Source organism: Colossoma macropomum, unplaced genomic scaffold (genome assembly GCF_904425465.1).
Source record: "Colossoma macropomum unplaced genomic scaffold, Colossoma_macropomum, whole genome shotgun sequence".
NCBI lineage: Eukaryota > Metazoa > Chordata > Actinopteri > Characiformes > Serrasalmidae > Colossoma > Colossoma macropomum.
In genome coordinates, this window is record NW_023494793.1 from 23120251 (window position 1) to 23142189 (window position 21939).

The 21939-nt window shown below is 38.8% G+C and overlaps 1 protein-coding gene across 1 annotated transcript; it reads left to right on the plus strand.

Moving 5' to 3' along the window:
* Positions 1-121: 121 nt before the first annotated feature.
* plat (plasminogen activator, tissue) lies at positions 122-17807 on the plus strand. Its single transcript, XM_036578887.1, has 15 exons — positions 122-254; positions 7396-7483; positions 7575-7617; positions 8832-8966; positions 10348-10458; positions 10999-11173; positions 11354-11445; positions 11988-12159; positions 12441-12526; positions 13041-13103; positions 13780-13987; positions 14276-14412; positions 14734-14874; positions 14999-15147; positions 16522-17807. Exons 2-15 carry the CDS (start codon positions 7421-7423, stop codon positions 16684-16686), a joined length of 1740 nt encoding a protein of 579 aa, XP_036434780.1. The 5' UTR covers positions 122-254; positions 7396-7420; the 3' UTR covers positions 16687-17807.
* Positions 17808-21939: the final 4132 nt, after the last annotated feature.

The window sequence follows — 21939 nt, forward strand, 5'->3', positions numbered from 1 at the left end:
CCCAACACACGCACATACCACATACCCACCCAGGACAGGTCCGCGAAAAACTCCGCCCAGGACGCAGCATCATCATTGCCACCATCATCGCAAACATCAGCCCCGCCCCTTCCCAAGCGGTACTGGAGGATAAATGTTCGAGAGTGGACGGTAGAAACAAACGCAAGCTCAGAGCTGGAGTCCTGAGGATTAGAGAGTAGAAATTTCACCCACTGTTAGTGAAAAGTCTTCACTTCGAGTGAAAAAGTCTTAAGGTAAGACCACTTTGGAACTTTTAACTCTCATTGAGGTGATGATCGTGTCTTTTTAATTCACTGTAATACAGAACGCATTCCACCGTCACTCTGCTGTTCACAGCGGTTGAAAGTGACAGTGTTTAATACGCAGTTCGGCAGCGTTGGAGTTTTTATCGTGGCTGGCTGATGGGGGTTTGGTGCTGTCTGAGTGTTCCTGATAGCGCACTGCAGCCGAGTGTACTGAACCTGCAGGAACGCTGAAGACTGAGCTTGAGCTGGAGTGAGGAGCAGCAGAGGAGGAAGAGCTTGTGGTGCTAACAAACACGATTCAGGAGCTAAAATGAGTCTAAACTGGATGATAGGCAAGATTACTGAGCTCAGGAAAACAAGGGTAGACGTAGGTTTTATTAGTCTGTATTAACTTATTTTCACTGAGCCTTTGGTGTTTTGAGCGGTTTATTGGGGTCTTGTTGGATGTTTTTTCCCTGTTTCTCTGCCCACTGTTTGTCTCTTTCACTCTTTCTCTCTGTATCTCTCATCTGATGTAGTCCCTTGCTTTCTCTTTCTCTGTCTCTTCACTGTCTTATTCTCTCTCTCTCTCTCTCTCTCTCTCTCTCTCTCTCTCTCTCTCTCTCTCTCTTCCGCTGTCCACTGCTTTCTGTCTTTTGCTTCTCTCTCTCCTCTCTCTCAGCTCATAATTGCACTGTGAGTTCCGTTCTGAGCCTGGTTATCACAGAAGAGACCCGCTATCAGCACTGTTCTTATCTGTGGGAGGGCATGCCAGAAACATTACTGTCCAGAATTCAGGAATGTCTCTGCTGCAGGCTAATGATCCCCACAGACAGTTCTCATAAACTGAACGCCCTGGTTGTTACTGTGAGGTGCAATGACGCGTTCAGGTTTATCAGCCACAAGGCTGGTAGGAATTTACTATAGTGTGCTCAAAACCCAACACAGAACAATTAAAACATCCATCCATCAGTCCAAACAAGGCTAATATGGTTAAAGAAACATCTGAAGAAGAGCAAAATCAAATTAGAAAGTCAAAATACTGATTGAAGTTTAATTAAAGTGTCAAGTGCACTGAGAGACTTGAGCTAACTAAAATGTTGTGACTCATTTAGTTGCATAGGCATTGTTACTGAACCTGGAGGTTCTGGTTTGGAGTAGGGTCCAACTGCTGAATATTTTGTGATTAAATCTGAGACTAATTTTAATTACCTAAAAATTCTGATAACCAATAAAATTGGGTGGATATAGTTTTAATATGACAAAACGTGAAGACGCCATTAGTTTTTCTTTAGCTTACCACAGTACTGACTAATATAAATTTCTGCTGTAAATGGTCAAATACGATTGCCAGTACAGATACAACCACATACAAAAATATGGCCAGTGATACTGCCAAACCGGACTAATAATGAAAGTATGGATTCAGTAACAGCCGACAGACCTGCAGCTCACATTTTCATTACTGGAGGTTGGCTCTCTTATTCAGACATCTGACTCAATTTCCTTGTTCAGTTTTCTTAGGTACATCTCAGTGCTGGCATGAACATCAAAGTGTGTGTTCATCTGCATGTATGTGTGTGTATCGGTGTGTTATAGAAGTGTCTTTGCTGGTGTCCCTTAGTCAGCACGTTTACAGCATGCTCTAACACACTGGCTTTGTCTGTGGTTGATAGACCCCCTTCTGTGTGGGCTTACTTATTGTGCGCCGGGGGTTAGCTGTTCTCTTTATAAGTCACATTCCCAGTAGGCTTGAGTGTAGTAATGCAGGTTGTCTTGAGAATGTCTGGATGAGAATTTATGTACCAAGAGGCCTATAGGGCCCTCACCAGAACGGCAAAATTCCCAAAATACCAGTCTTTTTCGCTGGTCTTCTAAGCTTTGCATGGATGTAGAGGTTAATTTGAAATGTTTCGGAGATTTGAACTGACAAAAAACATTGTTTTTGTTCACCTGAACTGTTTGCTTTGCTTTACTTTAATCATAGAATTTATGACACTTGAACAAAAGTTAAACTGCTTGTCACCACAATAAAGTGTGTCTCCAGTGCAGATTTAAGGTTTAATTTTGTTGCAGTATCACTGGAGTCAGTGTACGTCTTGTAAGATGATACTCTGTGCTGCGTATGTGTCATCATTTTCTTTCATTTGGCAGAGTGACTCAGCTGTCCTCCTTTACACGTGTTCCTGCTCCCTCATCACTATTCACTGCAGTTTTTCTCTTTTCTTTTTTCCCCTTTTGATCCCTCTCTCCCCCTTGCACAAAGTATACAATGCAGTCACTGTTCTGTGTTTGGGGCCTTAGAAAGGATCAGATGTGATACACAGACATGCACACATACGCCCTCATATACATTCACAAAAGCAGCAGAACATGAGAAGCAGTGTGTTTTCGCGAATACGTCATGGCTGTGGTTCTATTGCAGGCACCAGCCAAAAGCAAGTAGCATAGATCTTCATAGCTGTCATGTTATTGTGAATAACATCACAGCCGTGTAAAGCAAAATAACCCTGAATATTGAAGCAATGTGCTATAATGCTGGCAGTTTATTCTGCCAAAAAAGTGGTCAGCTTTAGCTGTACAGATAGATGTGTAAAACTGTCACGAAATATATAATCCCTTTATTTCCACTCAGTCTGTAAAGCATTGCGTAGCCTATTTTGTTTGCCAGATTGTATTCCTTTAATTTGTGTGTGTCTCATTCCAGTTTCAGATTGAGAATGTGGCCGAGCTGGCTTCTCATCAAATAAGATCCTATATGAGTTATCTGTCCATTTTCTGTTTTTGTATGTGCTGTGGCATAAATTGAGTCGTTAAGATGAACAGCAGAATGATACAGTTACAGCTGTATTTCTGTGAAAAATTTGTTTTAATAGCACATGTAGAACACTTCTCAACCAATCAGGACTGGTCTTCCCAAAAGCATCTTAGCACAAAGATAATTCTTAAATGGTAGAATGAGCATCACACTGAACATCATTAGTTTAGATGATCTCAGCATGCAGATTGTGCCATCTGAACTAACTGTTATACTATATCTTATATATAGTGGTGTAAGACATCTTTATCTAACTGAAGCTGTACTTCAGTTGAAATATATGTAATGCATGCCTACATATTTTGTATGTGCTGCATGTTCTTCAGAAAGTCACTGTAGAAATGCACAGAACAGTTTCGTCTCTGCATTTAGAATGTAGAGAATAACTCATGACTTTCATGTAATTCACACACACCTTACACACAGGGACAGAAACACAGTCTAAAACTTGGTAAGTCAGCTTGATTTTTGTTCCTGAACTGTGGCTTTCCGCATGCATGTGTCTGTCTTTTTGTCCAGCCGTCTGTGAGTAAGACAGAAAAAGTGAGCGAGAGAGCAAAAACAGAGAGGAAAAAGTAGGCTAAAAGTGTGAGCGGTTATGGTCTTTGTCTCGGGGGATTCCAAGAAAACATCTGTGCAGGAAGAGACCTCACTGCATTGTTCGGATGAGTTTATTGTGTATATAGCTATTCTATTCTATTCTATTCTATTCTATTCTATAGTAGTCTAGTCTATTCTATGCTATTCTGTTCTGACATTTTCTCCAAAAGTTTGAACGTCATGCGTCTAATGTACAATAATCACACTTTCTGTGTGTGTGGGTGTGTGTCTACTCCCATGTCAGTTGTGACCATATGTTTCCTGCAGTGAGATCCATGCTGCCCGTGTCCCACATCCTTTGTATTTATATAGTGTTAACCAACCGCGGGACTATAGTTTGTGGCCATGTAGTGTGCGTATGAGTGTATGTTCCAACCCTGTCTCAATTAACTGTCTGGGATGTATGTTTTTCCTGAACATATACCCACAAGCAAATGCCACACTGTGCACTGTTCTTGTTTCTGAGTGTAGATGCATATGCACGTGCAAAACACATATGAAGACTTTGTATTGCTGTCTTATTAATGTTTATTAACTATTGCACACTGATCATGATTTTTTATGGTCAATTCCAGTTTATTTACAGTCTGATGGCTGATTATTAGTCTTTTTTTACCTGAAGCTCACATTCTAGGGGCTAAATGAGCACATGAAACACTAGCGAATTTGCATTTTTTGCAGTATTATCAGTAGCCACCTGATCATTGTTCATATGTTATTGTTAGGCTACAAATAATTAGTGCTGTTATCACGTAACCTGCTTGATTTAATTTTATGTTATGTTGCATTATAAGCAAGTCTGTGATATTACATGCTAGATGTGTTACAAAATTTAATCGAATTTTCCCTCCTTTTCCTGTTTGTAAGGCTTTGACATGACACAGCAAGCTTCTTTATCACATCACTCCAGATACTGCCTCATGATTTCTGATCGAAGAGTTTATTAGGTGCAAGTACATGGTGGCAAAATCACCAGAGAAAAATAATGAAATCATGAAAGAGGAACAGTTTTATTTCTGATAGATTTGTGGCTAACACTTAGAGCACACAGGATGTTAGGTGTCACGGAGAATAATCCCAGGTGCACACAGTTTGAGACATGTTGATAAGCATAGCTAAAGATTGTATAATGGTGAAAAGAATGTGAAGGATCCTTCAATTTTAGATTGAAATTACTTCTGCTGTGCTACATGCCTTAACTTGGCTGGTTGGAGGATCTCATTCCATTCTGCAAAGTCATCCTTTGAGTTTCCAATCGTTAGCCCTGAGGAAGAAAGCACTCTAGTGGTTAATATCAGGCCTGACAGCTGTTGCTTTCTTAGTGTTTTGAGAGAGAGTCAAACTTTAAAGAGCATAACTGAGTGCCTGAATGCATAAGTGATTGTTAGTGTGTTGCTGACAATCACTGAAAATGTGTCTGCTGATATGCCGGAACTGATCTGTTGGAATAGAGTCACGATTACTTGACTAAAGTTGATCACTGGATTCAAAAATGTTAGCAGTTAAAACTGATCTTCTTGCATCTATGATGAATAGTGTGATTACATGTGATGATAATGCATGTTTTAAATGATTCTGTTGGTCTCTCTTATAGTAAGAAACAGCTTGAAAGACACAACAACCTACACAATACATTTTTTAAAAGAAGTCTTTTTAATCTCTTCTCACAATAGCTTTTCCTCCTTTTTTGAGGAGGTCCTTCAGTTGAACTATGCATGTGTATGATTTAAAATATGATTTACCAAACTGGAGATAGACTGGCTGTTCGTCTTCATAAGTGAGCGAGCAAGTCAACATTTATAAAAGTGTTCTTTATTCTTAAGTGTTCTCTGTCTATAATATATTACATTTTTGCTTATTATTTTATTAAGAGGTATGAAATATTTTCACAGCAGTTCTTATCCCCCTTTCACTCCTCATTGCTCATTAGCTGTGCAACATTTCACACACAGAGAGCTAACAGTGTCCTAGTTCATCTGCTAACAGAGTTATGGTGAAAAATATTTAATTTGATTATATTTAAAATAGTCAATTTCCATTTTGCTGGGGGAATGGCTTCTGTGGCTCTGCAGAAAAAGGCTTTCTAGTCTAGCTGTTCCAGTTAAGTATGGAAGCAATTTAAATGTATGGAGCCATTGAAAAGCTCTGCATGGCATTCTTCAGTTAAGCACGTTTCTCTTTCTAATCAGTTAATCATCAAAATAATTATTAGATTACTAATTTAATTTGTAGTAACCTTAGTTTAAATAGCTGTTCTGCACACACACTCTGCAGAGCTTTCCACTGCTGCTGAGTTGGAACTGGACAATGAGTCAAACCCGCAGAGCTGCATATTGTCAAACATGCAGCACTTACATCAGCCTGATGCACACGCACACACACATATTCACTATGAGACATGGGTCATGTTTTTATAACCCCATCCTTACCGTAAAAAGGAGCTGCAAAATGCACCACAAGTTTGGAGTAACATGTGAGTGTGTTTACACACTTATGTGTGTGTGTCTTCCAGACGATCATTCAACTCCAGTGGTTACCGCTTACATTCTCTCTCTTTTTGTTTCCTGCTGACTCACTTTGCTGACCTGATTTGCTGTCCCAGGCTGCTTCATCTATCCAGCTATTTATGACTTCAAATGTACTAGAATGTTTAGGGATGTACAGTAATGTGTAATTTTAAGAAATTCCGTGGATCTGCTTAGGGTACGGGCCAAGATAGATTTTGAGATGAGTGTGCATTTGCATTTTGCGTGAGTAGGTATGGTTTTGAGGAAAGCAAAGGGTTTAAGAGGGTCTCTTCCTGTTTGTGTTTTTCAGTATCTTATATCAACACAGCTGTGTTAGAGCACATATTAAAATACCAGCGGAACATCGGGTGTATTACAGTTAGGCCAGTTTCGGCCATGAATTTTAAATCTTGGGAAAAAAAGAAAACACATCTTCAGTATTGATAATTTCTGCTATCCTGATTATGGGATTATGAATAGCATGTTAGCACTAAACTAATGCTGGTTTTATTTGAAGCTTATAACACATTAACATATATTGCATGTAGCAGTTTTACGGTGACTCTTGTAGTAATGAGCTAGAACAAGTACTGCTGTTTTCCATTTCTGAAAAATGACTGAAACCTACTTAGTCTGCCACTGGTGTCCATAATCGGTGACATATCTAGGACCTGCAGAAGACCTAGAGTGACATTTTTGCATGAAAATCATCACAATGTAGTGAATTTCTTCAAAATTTAGTGAAGTGAATGCCTATGGTTTCAACCGAAATCAAAGTCAGATATAGAGGAATTGCTCTTAGTAGCTGAAGTGTGCATACAGGATGGACACAAGGCAGAAATAAAGAGTGGGAAGGAGGCAGTTGTGTGTCAGTATGTGGGGTGTATGTGTGTGTTTGTGTGTGTGCCCACGATGAGGTGTTATCCGAGTATTGTTCTGCATAATATGATGCTGTAGCTGTATTGTTTTATTTCCTCATTGGTTTAAATCTGTGGTCCTTTGAAGTCTGAAGTCTGTTGAGGAGAAAGCTGACAGCTGTGTGTCTGCTGAGTGACTGAGAGTGTGTGCGTGAGCAATGAGTCAACGTTAACTTAAACAAATTAATTGCTTAGTGGTGATTCAGCAAGTCTGGAAACTCCCCGCAAAGTCTCTCTCTCACACAAAATACTTGCCTTTATCCAGAAAGTCCCTTCTTTAATGATGTTTTTGTGTCTTTCATTATCAGTTCACCTGGAGGCCTGACCCACATCATGAGTGCAACAATGAAACTGCTGCTGCTGCTGCCTGTGCTCTACTGCACTTTAGCTAACACGGTAAACCTGAATGGCCATGATTAAGACTATAATTACGTGACTTTGGTTCTTAAATGTTAAAATAAACCATTTTTCTCTCTCTTGTTCTCAGGAGCAGCTTCACAGAGAGAGGAGAGGAACACGCAGCTTCAGAGGTGAGTTACGTCTTTGACTGCTTGATGTCTGAACCCTAACACTTTTTACTAACAGAGCGAAGTGGCAAAGCATCAACATCTACTGTTCATTACACTGACCTGTAACACATTACGCTAACAAGACTGGATGCCCACTGCATTGTTGGTAATACAAATGGCCTTTATTTATACTAACTATGGCCATGCCCCTGACCTCAAAAAAGGCAAAAATAAAGTTATGAAAAAAAGGGCATTATAAATTAGATTTTGTCTATTTTAGTCCTTGAGGGCTAACGATCTGATGCAGGTGCAGGGAAAACACAAAACATAGAATGTAAAACATACAATAAAAAACAATCATATAACTAACAAAAATAAAGGAATATTTCAATTCATGTTAAAAACAAAAACAATAGAATTATCTAGACCAAATAAACCAAATAGAACAAAAAATGTAACAATAGTTGAGCAGCAGTTGGGAAAAAAATTATGGACGCTGTTGAATGAATGGACCCCCCCATATTAAAATGACTTTCAGTGGATAAACAATGACAATGTAATTTGCTTTTTAATAACTGTACCTATGTCTCAATCAAGTAATGTAGGCTAACAATTAAAGAATATTGTAATCATATCTGGCAATGACTAATGGGCGTAAAACTGTATAAGTAACATAAAGACATTAGGAGTTCAATGAAGACGAAGTCCCATGTGCTACATGACCCAGTATGTTTGACCCTCATTAACTGCAGCCAGTTACACCACTGCTGTCAATGATAGGGTGTCCAATTTGGGCCTTACTGGTGTAGACAGCTCTGTGGACACTAGAGGGAGCCAGACTATCCAATCCACACATACTCTGATACGCACAGTAAAGAGCAGCAACGTCTCCAGCTGTGTCTGGTGTGGACAGTGGGTGGTGCCTGACCAGCCTGCATTTCCACAATTAACAATCCTCACATTCATCCAGCTTAGTGCCTTTTCTTTTTTTATATTTTTTTCATATTGCCTCCTCTTTCTGTCTCTCTTTGTGCTCTTTTTCATTCTGTCTCTTTCTTTTTTCCCATCCATAAATGACTGTTACTACCATAGTCTTTGTTGCTGGACAGAAAAGTCATTGTCATAGATGTAGTCTGATTGCAGTGGTTTTGTCTGTTTGACCGTCTCTGTCTTGCATGTGTGGCTGTCTGTCTATCCGTCTGTGTTGTGTGTGTGTGTGTGTGTGTGTGTGTTAGACCGCTGTGTGGATTCGGACTCGGCTGCGGTCAGAGATTTAGGGGAAACGTGGCTGAGATGGAGAGGTCAGAGAGTGGAGTACTGCCGCTGTGCCCTGAGAGGAAGAACACGCTGTCACTACATACCTATAACTAGTGAGTCTCACACTCTTCCACATGTGCACACAAACACACTTGAGGAAGACATTTTTTATTGATCTTGACTGATTACACGGTCCAGTCCAGCCAACAACTAATACTGTCCATATCAAAACTTTGCAGCATTAAGTTAATGGTTCTTAAGGTGAAGAACCTGCATGATCCATTCAGCTTGTTCATGTTTTAAGAGATCATGGTAGGGCCTGGCTGATATATCAGTCGGCTAACAACATCAGCCAGTGTTGACAACCTGTGTTTGATCTGTATCAGCAAATGTGCTGATAATTAACAACTAATTTTTAGTCATGGCATTGCTGGGATTCACCGTCATGGTTAAAATAACATTTAAAATTATTAAATGTATCCAAACCTGACATTTAGCATAAGAATAACATCTTATGTCACAAAATCATGTTTTATGAAGAGAACTACTGAAAAAAGAGGTAATAAATAGAAACCAGAACTGCAAAGAATTCTGGATAGCTTCACTCCTAACAATACAATATTTATGTTATTTAAGATTGTGAGTTTAAGAGTGCGACAACTGAAAGCCGACAGTATATCAGTCAGTAAAGCACCGTTTAACCACAACTGTTCACATACAAAATTAAAATCTGAAAGACAGACATGAAATACACAAATTACATTTTAGGTTTTTGTCATTTTCAGCCCCCTAAAACTGGTATCAGTTTTGGTATCTATGCAGTTTGTATTTTTACCAGTTTACTCCCCAATTTAGCAGTGCCCAGTTTCCACTGCTAACTGCCAATTCTGTTACATCAGCTAACAGATGCTTGTGTTAGCTAGTATTTTGCATTGAGAGGGAGGGCCATCCTACCCACCCAGAGAGAGCGAGACCAATTATGCTATCTTGGATGCCTAGCCTCTCACAAAAGTGGCTGTGGCCAGATTAGTATTTTGTACTGTAAATGCATGGTTTTTGTATGTTTAATGTAGTGCTGTTGATGGTGTTACTCCCTGTGTGTGTGTGTGTCTGTGTGTGCTCATCACAGTGGGTGTATGTTTTGAGTGAGACAGAAGGAAATTTTAGAACTCCACCTATTTTATGACAGAGTAATTTGGCACATATGTGTCACAAACTAATGTGAAACATACTGTCTTGTGGTTTAACCTCAGTGTGTGCTTGAAAAGGTTGATAATGAAAGTGTTGCATTAATTCAGAGTAATATGAATATGAATGTAGAATGATTATATATTATGTGTCTTATGTCTGCAATTTGTAATGCCATTGTTATTTAATGTATGCCTTTTGGCAGCTACATAACTGCAGTAAATACAGCCTGCATATATGGAGTCAGAATGTGCAGTGTGAGTAAATGCAGTGTTTTATAAAGCTATCTCTCTTTTTTCCTTGCAGCATGTTATGTGTCAAGATGTTATAATGGAGGGACGTGTAAGGAGGCGGTGTACTCGACTGACTTCATCTGCCAGTGTCCACCAGGCTTTACTGGAGATCAGTGCGAGATCAGTGAGTGCACACACAACATATACACAATGTGTAAAAATACAATGAAACCAGTCTGGCTGCAAAAGAGTATACTTCTATAAAAGCAATTGCAATGAACATCCTTACAGTTATATTTGTATTTATTTGGATTCTTTCAAGCAAAGTAACTGTATTACCCTTATTTAAACGTTATTTATTGTGACTACGGAAGAAATCCATATTGTCATGTGATGCAATTGTTTTTGTCCTCCATAGTTTTAGTATAACATTGCTCTTACAAAAAAAAAAAATAATCCACATATTTTGATTACTTGCAATAACATTTTTTCATACACAATGTTAATAATGACCTTTGAACTCATATATTTAAGCTTGAGAAACATTTTTTGTTGTACATAGCGTTAAATGTTATAGATATAAACGGCTTTCGTTTTGTGGAATGATTCGTGTTTCTCATATTCAGAGAGCTACTCTTGTATTTAATAATGTTAACAGATAAATGACACAAGTCAAGTAGCTTTGTTTTTACAGTGCAGCTGCATTATCCTTTTTTTCTCTTAGATTTGAATGAGAAGTGTGCGACTGGGTTGGGGACGAGTTATCGTGGCACATGGAGCATCTCCAGCTCTGGCGCTGAGTGCATAAACTGGAACTCCACATCACTCAGAGGCAAAAAATTCACTGCCAGGAAACCAGAGGCTGTCATGATGGGGCTGGGCAATCACAACTACTGCAGGTATACACACACAAAGTCACAAAAAAAGATGTACAGTTCTGATTCTGCTGTTGATGTAAATGATCATTTATCATTTACAGTCAAATCAGTATACAGACAGTTTGAAATAATACAGTAGAATACTGTAAACAGGAATGGTATGAATGCTGCAGTAAACAAAAGAAAAACATGTTTGTTCAGGAATCCAGATGGGGACTCCAAGCTGTGGTGCTACGTGGTTAAAAAGTCCCAGGTCACATGGGAGTTCTGTTCTGTGCCAAACTGTACAACAGGTGAGACACACACGCGCACACACACACACATACACACACAAAAAATAAACTCACTTTCTTACTGTCTCTCTCTGCGTGAAAAGCAGCTGCTCACAATATGTTCACAACTATAAAATGCTAATGCTAATTAATGCCAAAACATATTGCCGTGCGGCATACAGTCGTATGCAAAAGTTTGGGCATCCCTGGTCATATTGCATTACATAATTGTTGATTTTCTAAGTGAAAATAAGTACACATCATCTATAGAGAACACACTTAAGCATATTTTAATGTACAACTACTGTTTATTTAAATGTGTTCACTGTAGAGGATGTTAACCTATTTTCACTTAGAAAAGCAACAAAAAATTTAATTTGACTAGGGGCTCCCAAACTTTTACCCAAGACTGTATCTGGCATAAAACTGGAATACCAGTGTTAGCGTCTTGCAACAATAAAGATTTTTAGCTGTAATGTTTAACTTATTTAAGTTATATAGACATACAGATGTGTATTCACTCTGTCACATGCACCTGTAATGCAGTGCTGTCTGTGTGTTAGCTCCTGCAGAGTGTCGGAAGGGGTCAGGGCAGTCATACAGAGGGATGCAGGCAGTCACTAAGAGCGGAGCGAAGTGTCTGCCCTGGGACTCCCCTGCCATTTCCCGCAAGATTTACACAGCCTGGAGGCCAGACGCAGGAGAGCTGGGCCTGGGCAGCCACAACTTCTGCAGGTAAACGCACAATGTATTGTTTATTTGCAATTATTCTAATGTTAGTGTTAGTTTGTTATTCAACCAAATAAACACTTTTTGCTCAGATAAATAGTTTTACATATTGCTTTCTCAGATTTGCACAGTACTGTGTATACACACCCTCATGTTACATAATACAGTACTCCTGCTTGAACATTGACTCCAATGATGCAGTAACAAAATCACCCTCGTCATAAACCTTAGAGGAAAAACAAACTGTTATTAGATACACACTCAGTGTGACCTCTTTAACCCTTCAGGAACCCGGATGGTGACCTCAGTCCATGGTGTCACGTTTATAAAGGCTCCCAGCTGACGTGGGAACTGTGTGATATCACAAAATGCCGTAAGTCCACCCCATAAGTCCAATTTCCATAGTGACATTACATTGTGGTCCATTGGTCAGTCTGCTTCTTGTGACAGTAGAGGTAATCATCACCAACATAGAGGCAAATTACGCACTTCCTTATATAATGACAGAATGTGAGAACAGCTCATCTGTGTAATGAGCAAGAACAACTGTTACATGTTCAGTCTGTGAGCAGTTTAGTAACACCACAGAGGCATACATCAAGTTATACAATACTGTATGTGTCAAGGTGTTTGTTACTGTATCTAACAACTCACAACTTCACGACCAACGTTTCATCCGATACTCTCGTGTTTTATTTGGCTTATGACCAGAAATGAAATTGAGCGCTTTCTTGCACTCTGAATCATCTGTTTGACAAAGTGAACACAGATGAGGTCTTATTTTCTTGTGCGAGGGGTTTAATTTATGACAGATGTTTTTTTGAGCCTTTTATGAGAAAGGTTGGGTGTGTATGTGTTTCTGATCACATCTGCCCTTTTTTCCACAGCGAGGAGACCCTCCACCATCACCACCCTTGGGCCGAGAGCCCCTGCGACAACAAACAACCGAGGTGAGGAGACAAGAACGAGAGAAAAAAATAGAACATCTGGTATTTCTCTTGCTTTGCAGACACTCACTGAGGGGAATTTCTATGATTTTTCAATCTACAAAACAAAGTAATCCAGAGTCATTTGATGTGAAATGCTCTGTTCTAGAGAAACTTCAGAATTGTTCAAAGTGGTAGTGATAGAAACCAGATGTCTGAAGAGTTTAATGCCTCTAAAAGCAACTTCACAGAAAAGTTTTAAGTGGTTATAAAGGCACTGCCTGGTGCCTAAAACATTGTTTTACAATAGTTTTAAAATAAGGTTTTGACCTAAAATGTATTTTTGAAGTATATGCAGGGCGCTGAGAAGAAAAGTAGAACCCAAGGAACACTTTTCCAGATTTTTTCAAATTGATTTCACCATTATCGACCTCGCATATAAAAACTCAGAATATACGTGTAGGTTCACTGGTCATGGATAGCAAGTCTGTGGCTGTATTTGCATTACAACTGAAAAAAAATTAAACATTTCCATATTTTTAGGTTTTCAGTCAAACAATTGCGATGGTTAAATTTTTGGCACTTTGTATCATTGCAGTTTTGTAATGATATTGATCTTAATGCTAACCGTGAACTGTTTCTGTTTCTTTCTTTCTTTCTTTCTTCATTTCTTTTTACTTCTTTTACTTCTCTCTCTTAGGCTCCTGTGGTCAGCGTGTTACAAAGCCCTCCAATTCTCTTCCTGAATTCAGGATACGAGGCGGTCAGGCCAGTGACATCAAAGATCAGCCGTGGCAGGCAGCCATCACTGTGTATCGTCCGCGCTCACGATCGCACAGCTTTCTGTGCGGAGGCGTCCTGATCGACTCCTGCTGGGTCCTCTCTGCAGCCCACTGCTTCCATGAGAGGTGAGTCTGTTCCCTTTCCCATGTGAGCCAAACTACAGTTTAATTCTTAGGATTTCTATGTGTAAATTCAGACCAACTTCCTTATTGGAATCTTTCTGTAAATAAGGAAATTGTTCTAAATTTATGTACAGAAGGTCTAAGAAAAAAAAACAAATTAAAACCATACTTCCACTATTAAAAACTGGACATTGTGTACATTTTCAAAGAAAATAACCTCAAACTGCTTTTTTTGAGCTTTCTGTCTTAGTGGGTGATACACTAATGGCATCTCTATGTGTGTGAAATTAGATTTACCGCAGATCGTGTGCATGTCACCCTTGGCCGAACTTTCAGGCAGAAGAACGAGAGCAGTGAACAGATCTTTGATGTGGAGAACTACTGGCTTCATGAAAAATACAATGAGGAGACCTATGACAACGATATAGGTGAGAATGAGTTAAGGTGTATCACAGTATATTACTCATAACTTCATTTTTTATTGTCTTTGTTTTTTACTTTCCATATGACAGCCAGCTGCCCATTTTATTACAAAAGGACCAATAAAAATGGTCCAAAATTAGTAAGAAAGAGTGCTACCTTATAACAGGTTATTAAGACATAACTATTCAGCATGATACAGGATACGTTCACTCTTTATATTTGGAAACAACATGAATACATTACAAGCTCTCATCCCTGTCCCCATCACTTGTTACACTCATGAAATATTTCCACTTCTAACCTTCAATGCCCCATTTTCCCCACAGTTCTTCTAAAGCTGAAGAGTGAACATGGCATCTGTGCCATCAATTCTCAGGAAGTGCTGCCTGTCTGTTTACCAGAACCCAATCTGGTTTTACAAGACTGGATGGAGTGTGAGATTTCTGGTTATGGCAAGGAAGAAGAGTGTAAGAAAACACTGCTTTTGTTCTGAAACTTCCCACAAAACTTTACATATGTTGAAGATTAAAGGAGATTTTACTGGCGATCAGTGTATCTCAATAAACAACTAATGATGTCTCTCTGTCTCAGTCTCTCCATTCTATTCAGAACAAGTGAAGCGGGGTCATGTGCGTTTGTGGCCTCAGGAGCGCTGTGTGCCGGAGAAACTCTCTGGGCGTTTGGTCACCTCTAACATGCTGTGTGCTGGAGATACACGTGGCCTGGATGATGCCTGCAAGGTAACGGCCCTGAACTCTCCTAAATGTACAAGGGCATAAACATACAAAAAAAGCTGACATTAAGTTAGGTAGTTTAGACATTCACTAAGACACGGGTTGGCAACATGCGGATCTGGAGCTACTTGTGTCTCTTTTACTGAATCAGAATTCGATTTTTGGTAAATAATGAAATAAAACAATCCTCCTTTGCAGTAAAATAAAGGTCTGCTGATTGTTCTAACACCATTTTAACAATAAATGATCTTAAACGCTGAAGTTAACGTATAACTGCTAATTCACCAACCTTTAACCCTGAGGATCGGCATGCAGACTGTTGGTCACACAGCAATGCAGATAACAATCTTGCCTAGCTAGTAGCTAACCAAAAGGCAAAGAGAAATACTGTGCACTTATCTGCATTTATAAGCACTCCAGCTGGTTTCCTGATACGTTTAATTTGCAATGAGAAACTGTCAAACACTAAAAAGTCACAAAGCTGAAGTCAGATTCTCATTCGCCAGATTCTCGTCCTCTTAAAAAATCGAACGTTGAGAAACATTTTACAAGAATCTATTCTACTTTTGGAAAAGTTTCCAGCCAGAGATGCAAGAAAAGCAGCTGTAGCGGTGCTAAAGCTTAAAGTCTTGTGTTTTTGTTTATAAAATTTGTTAGCTTATACTAACACATTAGCACATACTGAGACTTATTTACAACCAAGATGGTAAAATGGACATAAAATGTTGTGGCTCCCAAGGTGGTTTGATTTTTGCTGAAAGGACAAAATGGCTATTCTTAACGTTTTGATTGCCGACCCCTGCACTAGAATATTAGTTTCTCTTTATTACTGACACGATTTTACTTACAAAAATATAGCAACATTTCTTGCCATGGATGTTAGGTAGCTGCCTTTTGCTATAGGAGCTGCACTGCAAAAATATAAGCGTAGCTTACCCACAAAATCAAGCTCTGTACAGCAATAACTAATATTAATGCTAACACCTGCTAGCATCAGCTAACTAAATAATTCCAGTTTACAAAATAGAGGTTTATAAAAAAGCAAACAAATTGAATTATACTTTCATCAAATCACTTACATCTATTTTCTTCATTTCTGTTTGATAGTTTTGAATATTTCAAACTAATATATTTGCTTTTTCATGTTCACTGTAACAGCATTCAGCCAGTACTAATGCGTGTCTTCTCAAAATTCCTTACTTTTAATTTTATCAATATCATTTTTCCCCAGCATATGAAAGTGGGTCTGGAGTGACAATTCTGCCTATGCAGTCATCATAACAGTTGTGACTACTTGTAATGGTTGTCAAAACCACTGTGCACACTCAGGTACTGTTGTGTCTTTTTAATAACAAAGTGACTCTCTCTCTCTCATTTTAGGGGGACTCAGGTGGTCCTCTGGTGTGTGAAAAAGACGGCAGGATGACCCTCACAGGTTTGATCAGCTGGGGTGATGGATGTGGAAAGAAAGACACGCCAGGCGTTTACACACGTGTCACAAAGTACACTGCCTGGATTGCAGACAAGATGAGTTCCAACCGATAAATGAACAAACAGATCCAGAGGCTAAACATTCACTCCATTACACTGACATTACTACTGCTGAATCGATGAGTAGCTTTCAAAAATGCAACAAAGTCTGGACTCTAAAAAAGAGCCCATATGAGTGTAAAATGATTGCTGGTGGAGAGTCAACCATATATAGGCACATGGAATTTGAATTTGTCGACAAGTGTTGTCAGTTTAGCACTTAAAATGTCATGAGAAGAAGGTGGGAAGAAAATGGAGTAACATAGAATACAGAGACCACGTTTCACTTGCACATTATAGTTTACAACACCCAAGTGACGTTTTTTATCCCTAATGGACTGAACATCTGTGGCCTTTAATCATGACCTCTGACCTCACCACACCAGCTTAGTGCCTTCGAGGAGGATTCGGAATGGATGTATATTGGCACTGGTGCTTTCTCATACAGGCAGTTATTTGTTACTGGAAGTGCTGAGTTCGGCACTAAGGACTAGATTAATATGATTGTAGCATGATGGGTACACAACCAGAAAGGAAATGCTACACAGGTCTTTTTATGTCCATCTTTATTTTTTTACGGCAATAAATGTAAAGGAAATCCTTTAGAATTTTCCTGTAAAATGGAAAATGCTATTAAATATGCAAATATACTGTACATGTGACTCAATAGCTTTAGCATTTTAAGTTACTTGCCTTACATAAGCACTTCTTTTTCATCTTTCACATTCATTTTGTTAGATTTTTTAAAAACACTAAGCATCTGCTGGGTCAGAGACAGTCAAAGGAAATCACAAATCAAGGTCTCAATTAGTGAACAGTGGGTTGATCAGAGTTATATTCACAAGATATAAATACACATTTATTGTACTCAAAGATGTATGTGCAACTTCATTGTGTTCTTTGTTCAGTTGAATTTAGCTTGCATCAGTTGAAAGTGGTGATATTCATCAGACTTTGACAAAATATTCTTAGTCATATTTTAAGTTCATATTTAACTATTTATCATGTATATTGAATTTTTATTATATAGCAGATACTAAATTATTGTTTCATATTTCCATATGTTTGTGCTTGTTGATGCTGTTTTTTATTGCATTTAATTTTTTTTAAATAAATGTACACCAAAAATAAAAGGAGCATTTTCTGTCTGTATTTAATATGCATAGAAGTTTGGGGATAAATATATCCCTAGCCCTAACACTAACCCTGCATCAGTTGAGCACAGCAGCTGTCTTTTACACTGGGTGAAAATTTCACGATGTTTGGACCAATAGAAATGCTCTAAAATTGTGTGGAATAAAATTTCTTTACATTAACTTATATTGCGAGTAAAGGTCATTTTGACCATAAAGTTACGTTTTAGAGATACTCGTTTTTCTTTGGGCAGCAACGATATACTGTTTTATTTAAAGATGCCAAAGAGTCCTCAGCTGCAGCGAATGAAGTGCATGTATCTGTGCAAGGAAAGGGGTGTCAAAAGGGTGAGGATATAATGGATAATCCTCATTTTTAACAAGATGATAACTGTTTTTATACAAGATCATTATTTTCAGATATTGACCTGTCCAAGTAATACACTGTAAACTGTAACATGCCGAATACTTTACGTTGGGAAACTTATTGCCTCACTTTTTCTAAGAAAAATAAACAAATTAATTTCAAATTTATAAATTTATTTTCACTTAAGTAAATTGTTCACTCTGAAGTATTACTTTAGATAGATTATGAAGTTTGTGGAGGTAATATTTTACCATTTTTTGAACTGTATGTACAGTACTTTGAGCATTCAAGTAAACCATTACTGCATGTAATTTTCACATCATGGTTTTTATTACATTACTGGCAACTTTAAATTACTCACACCCAGTGGTGTAGCAGCATCTGGATAGATGGGTATAGCTGCTTTGTAATGGATTGGTTGGATTACCTTGCTGAATGTTCTCCAGCATCTTCTACTGTGGATTTTCTTGTTTATCCTAAAGACAACAGCGCATTGTTCTAACATGTAATCTCGGTAACACTTTATTTGGAGTGGTCCTTTGTAGACGATTAATAAACTCTTTTTGTGAAAAATACACTGAAGTAAATATCCTGAAGATGTACTGTTGATACATTACTTACATTAAGTAGATATATTGTTAATATGTTATTTCCATTACCCAAAACCTAACCCTAACCCTGGCCCTAATCCTAACCCTAACCTTAACCTCAACCTAAAACCTAATCCTAACCCTCATACATTATATTGCCAAAAGTATTCACTCACCCATCCAAATCGTTGAATTCAGGTGTTCCAATCACTTCCATGGCCACAGGTGTATAAAACCAAGCACCATGCAGACTGCTTCTACAAACATTTGTGAAAGAATGGGTCGCTCTCAGGAGCTCAGTGAATTCCAGCGTGGTACCCTGAAAGGATGCCACCTGTGCAACAAGTCCAGTTGTGAAATTTCCTCACTACTAAATATTCCACAGTCAACTGTCAGTGGTATTATAACAAAGTGGAAGCGATTGGGAACGACAGCAACTCAGCCACAAAGTGGTAGCCCACGTAAAAAATGACAGAGCGGGGTCAGCGGATGCTGAGGCGCATACTGCGCAGAGGTCGCCAACTTTCTGCAGAGTCAATCGCTACAGACCTCCAAACTTCATGTTGGCCTTCAGATTAGCATAGGAACAGCGCGCAGAGAGCTTCTTGGAATGGGTTTCTATGGCCGAGCAGCTGCATCCAAGCCTTGTGGTGTAAAACACGCAGCCACTGGACTCAGGGGAGCAGGGGAGACGTGTTCTCTGGAGTGATGAATCACGCTTCTCCGTCTGGCAATCCAATGGACGAGTCTGGGTTTGGTGATTGCCAGGAGAACGGTACTTGTCTGATTGCATTGTGCCAAGTGTAAAGTTTGGTGGAGGGGGGATTATGGTGTGGAGTTGTTTTTCAGGAGTTGGGCTCGGCCCCTTAGTTCCAGTTAAAGGAACTCTTAATGCTTCAGCAGGCCAAGAGATTTTGGACAATTTCATGCTCCCAACTTTGTGGGAACAGTTTGGGAATGGCCCCTTCCTGTTCCAACATGACTGCGCACCAGTGCACAAAGCAAGGTCCATAAAGACATGGATGAGTGAGTTTGGTGTGGAACAACTTGACTGGCCTGCACAGAGTCCTGACCTCAACACGATAGAACCTTTGGGATGAATTAGAGCGGAGACTGGAGCCAGGCCTTCTCATCCAACATCAGTGTCTGACCTCACAAATGCGCTTCTGGAACAATGGTCAAAAATTCCCATAAACACACTCCTAAACCTTGTAGAAAGCCTTCCTAGAAGAGTTGAAGCTGTTATAGCTGCAAAGGGTGGTCCGACATCATATTAAACCCTATGGATTAAGAATGGGATGTCACTCAAGTTCATATGTGTGTGTTTTTCAGATGTTACTGAGAGTGTTTGTTTCATCTAAAAGGACCACTCAAAATAAAGTGTTACTGTAATCTTTTAATCCACTCTCAGTTCAACTGTTGTGTTACATCATATGTTGTAATTAAGCAATGGGCAAAACCCTAAAAAGACATCTAACATGAAAAAACAACAAAATGCCTCAGCAGAACAAAATATGATCCAAGACAATCTGGAATTCGATGTAGGCCTGCTGTCACGCTCTCCTTCCAAATCAGACCAAACAGGCTGCAGATCAAATATTATCTTAGAGATGTTATTGTACACATTTTCTGCTTTTGTTCTGTGCTGAAACAGAAACTTATACATAGCAGACGCAAGATAAAGCGAATTGTTACTGACTGTTGCTCAGTGGAATGATACAGTTAAAAAACCGGCTGCTGTCACAAATTCAGCACGGCTACTACCAACAGGCACTTTAGACTCTTTAGAACCGTCCTGCACTGTGAGTCCCTAAACTTCTTAAGTTCTTTATAAAGTCCAGAGGTAAACCAGAAACACCCATACACAAATCTAATATATGGCCATATATGCACACATATCATAAAGGAGCAAGCATATATTTCTAAATATATGTACGTAATTGGTATGTACATATTGGGCATATATGCATGCTATATGGACCACACGCATAAGTCTGACAGAAGGGTGAACTCTAACATGTATAATACATGGATTACATATATACTGTGTCTGATATATATCTGCTACTAACACCAAAAGACTGATTTAGATTTAGATAAAAAATCTAAATGAAAAACACCAGGAACATGCGTGCAATAAAAACGTATAAAACCTGAAGCTAGCATGAGTAATACATCCCATCCACAATTGTTAAATGCTACACGTTTATACATGTTGATATAAGACTGAAATTTATGTCCCATATTTGAAAATTATTTTAGTCATGTATGTCCATATGTGACTAATATAAGTTGGATTTAAGGGAAATCCATATATGCTAATATATGTCATGTCAACAGATATGTCAACAGACCAAATATTAAAGCAGATAAAGTGATGAGAAAGTACGAGATAGTAATTACAGTATTTTACCATTTAATAACTTCTTATTTAAATACATTACCTGAAAACAGAATAAAACCTGTAACTTGTCATATTGTCAATTACATAAATCAATTATTAAAGATTCAATCAAGAGCTACAAAACTCTACCAAACTTTATTTTATCTCACTTTTGGTCAAGTGCATCCCCAGCAGACTGGGGTTGTCTGTTTTTAATCTAATACAAAAACCTCAAAAACTTTCAAAATAAGTGACATTCCACAAAATAGCTTCAAGCTTCAGTCAGAAAGAAAAGATTCAGCCTCATTAAAACTCAGTCAGTGCAGATGCGTTTGTATTATATCTACAGTACAGGAAAGAGTATAGGCTGTAATATGTTTGTAGTGTAGAGTATGAAGCAGTTTCACCATGTGAACTCAGCCCCAGCCCGGGCAGCGTGGATTTAGAGTGATTCGATTAGAATGGACAACAAACAGTGGTGTAGTGGTGTCTGGATAGGTGGGTGTAATTACTGTGCGAAAAAGCATTAAACTCAGGTAAACTCATTTAAACACACTATAGCATAAAGTTTTTGCTCTCTGTGGTCATGGTCAAAATAAGCACAAAATCACAAATCCAACTGTATCTTGTCATTTGTAGGTAAGTGTAAGAAATGGTCTCCTTTGTCCCTGTCTGATCCCACCTTGACCTCTCTCATCTGGTTGTTCTCCATCTGAGCTCCGGGAGTGCGCAAGCAACAAAGACACACACACACGTGCATCAAAGTTCCGAGACACACTCATTTATTTTGGAACG

Coding starts and splice junctions, on each gene's coding strand:
- plat (XM_036578887.1), top strand. CDS start 7,421: ATGAGTGCAACAATGAAACTGCTGCTGCTGCTGCCTGTGCTCTACTGC. Junction 11,446..11,987: donor TGTGCCAAACTGTACAACAG/GTGAGACACACA, acceptor TCTGTGTGTTAG/CTCCTGCAGAGTGTCGGAAG. Junction 14,875..14,998: donor TTATGGCAAGGAAGAAGAGT/GTAAGAAAACAC, acceptor TCTCTGTCTCAG/TCTCTCCATTCTATTCAGAA.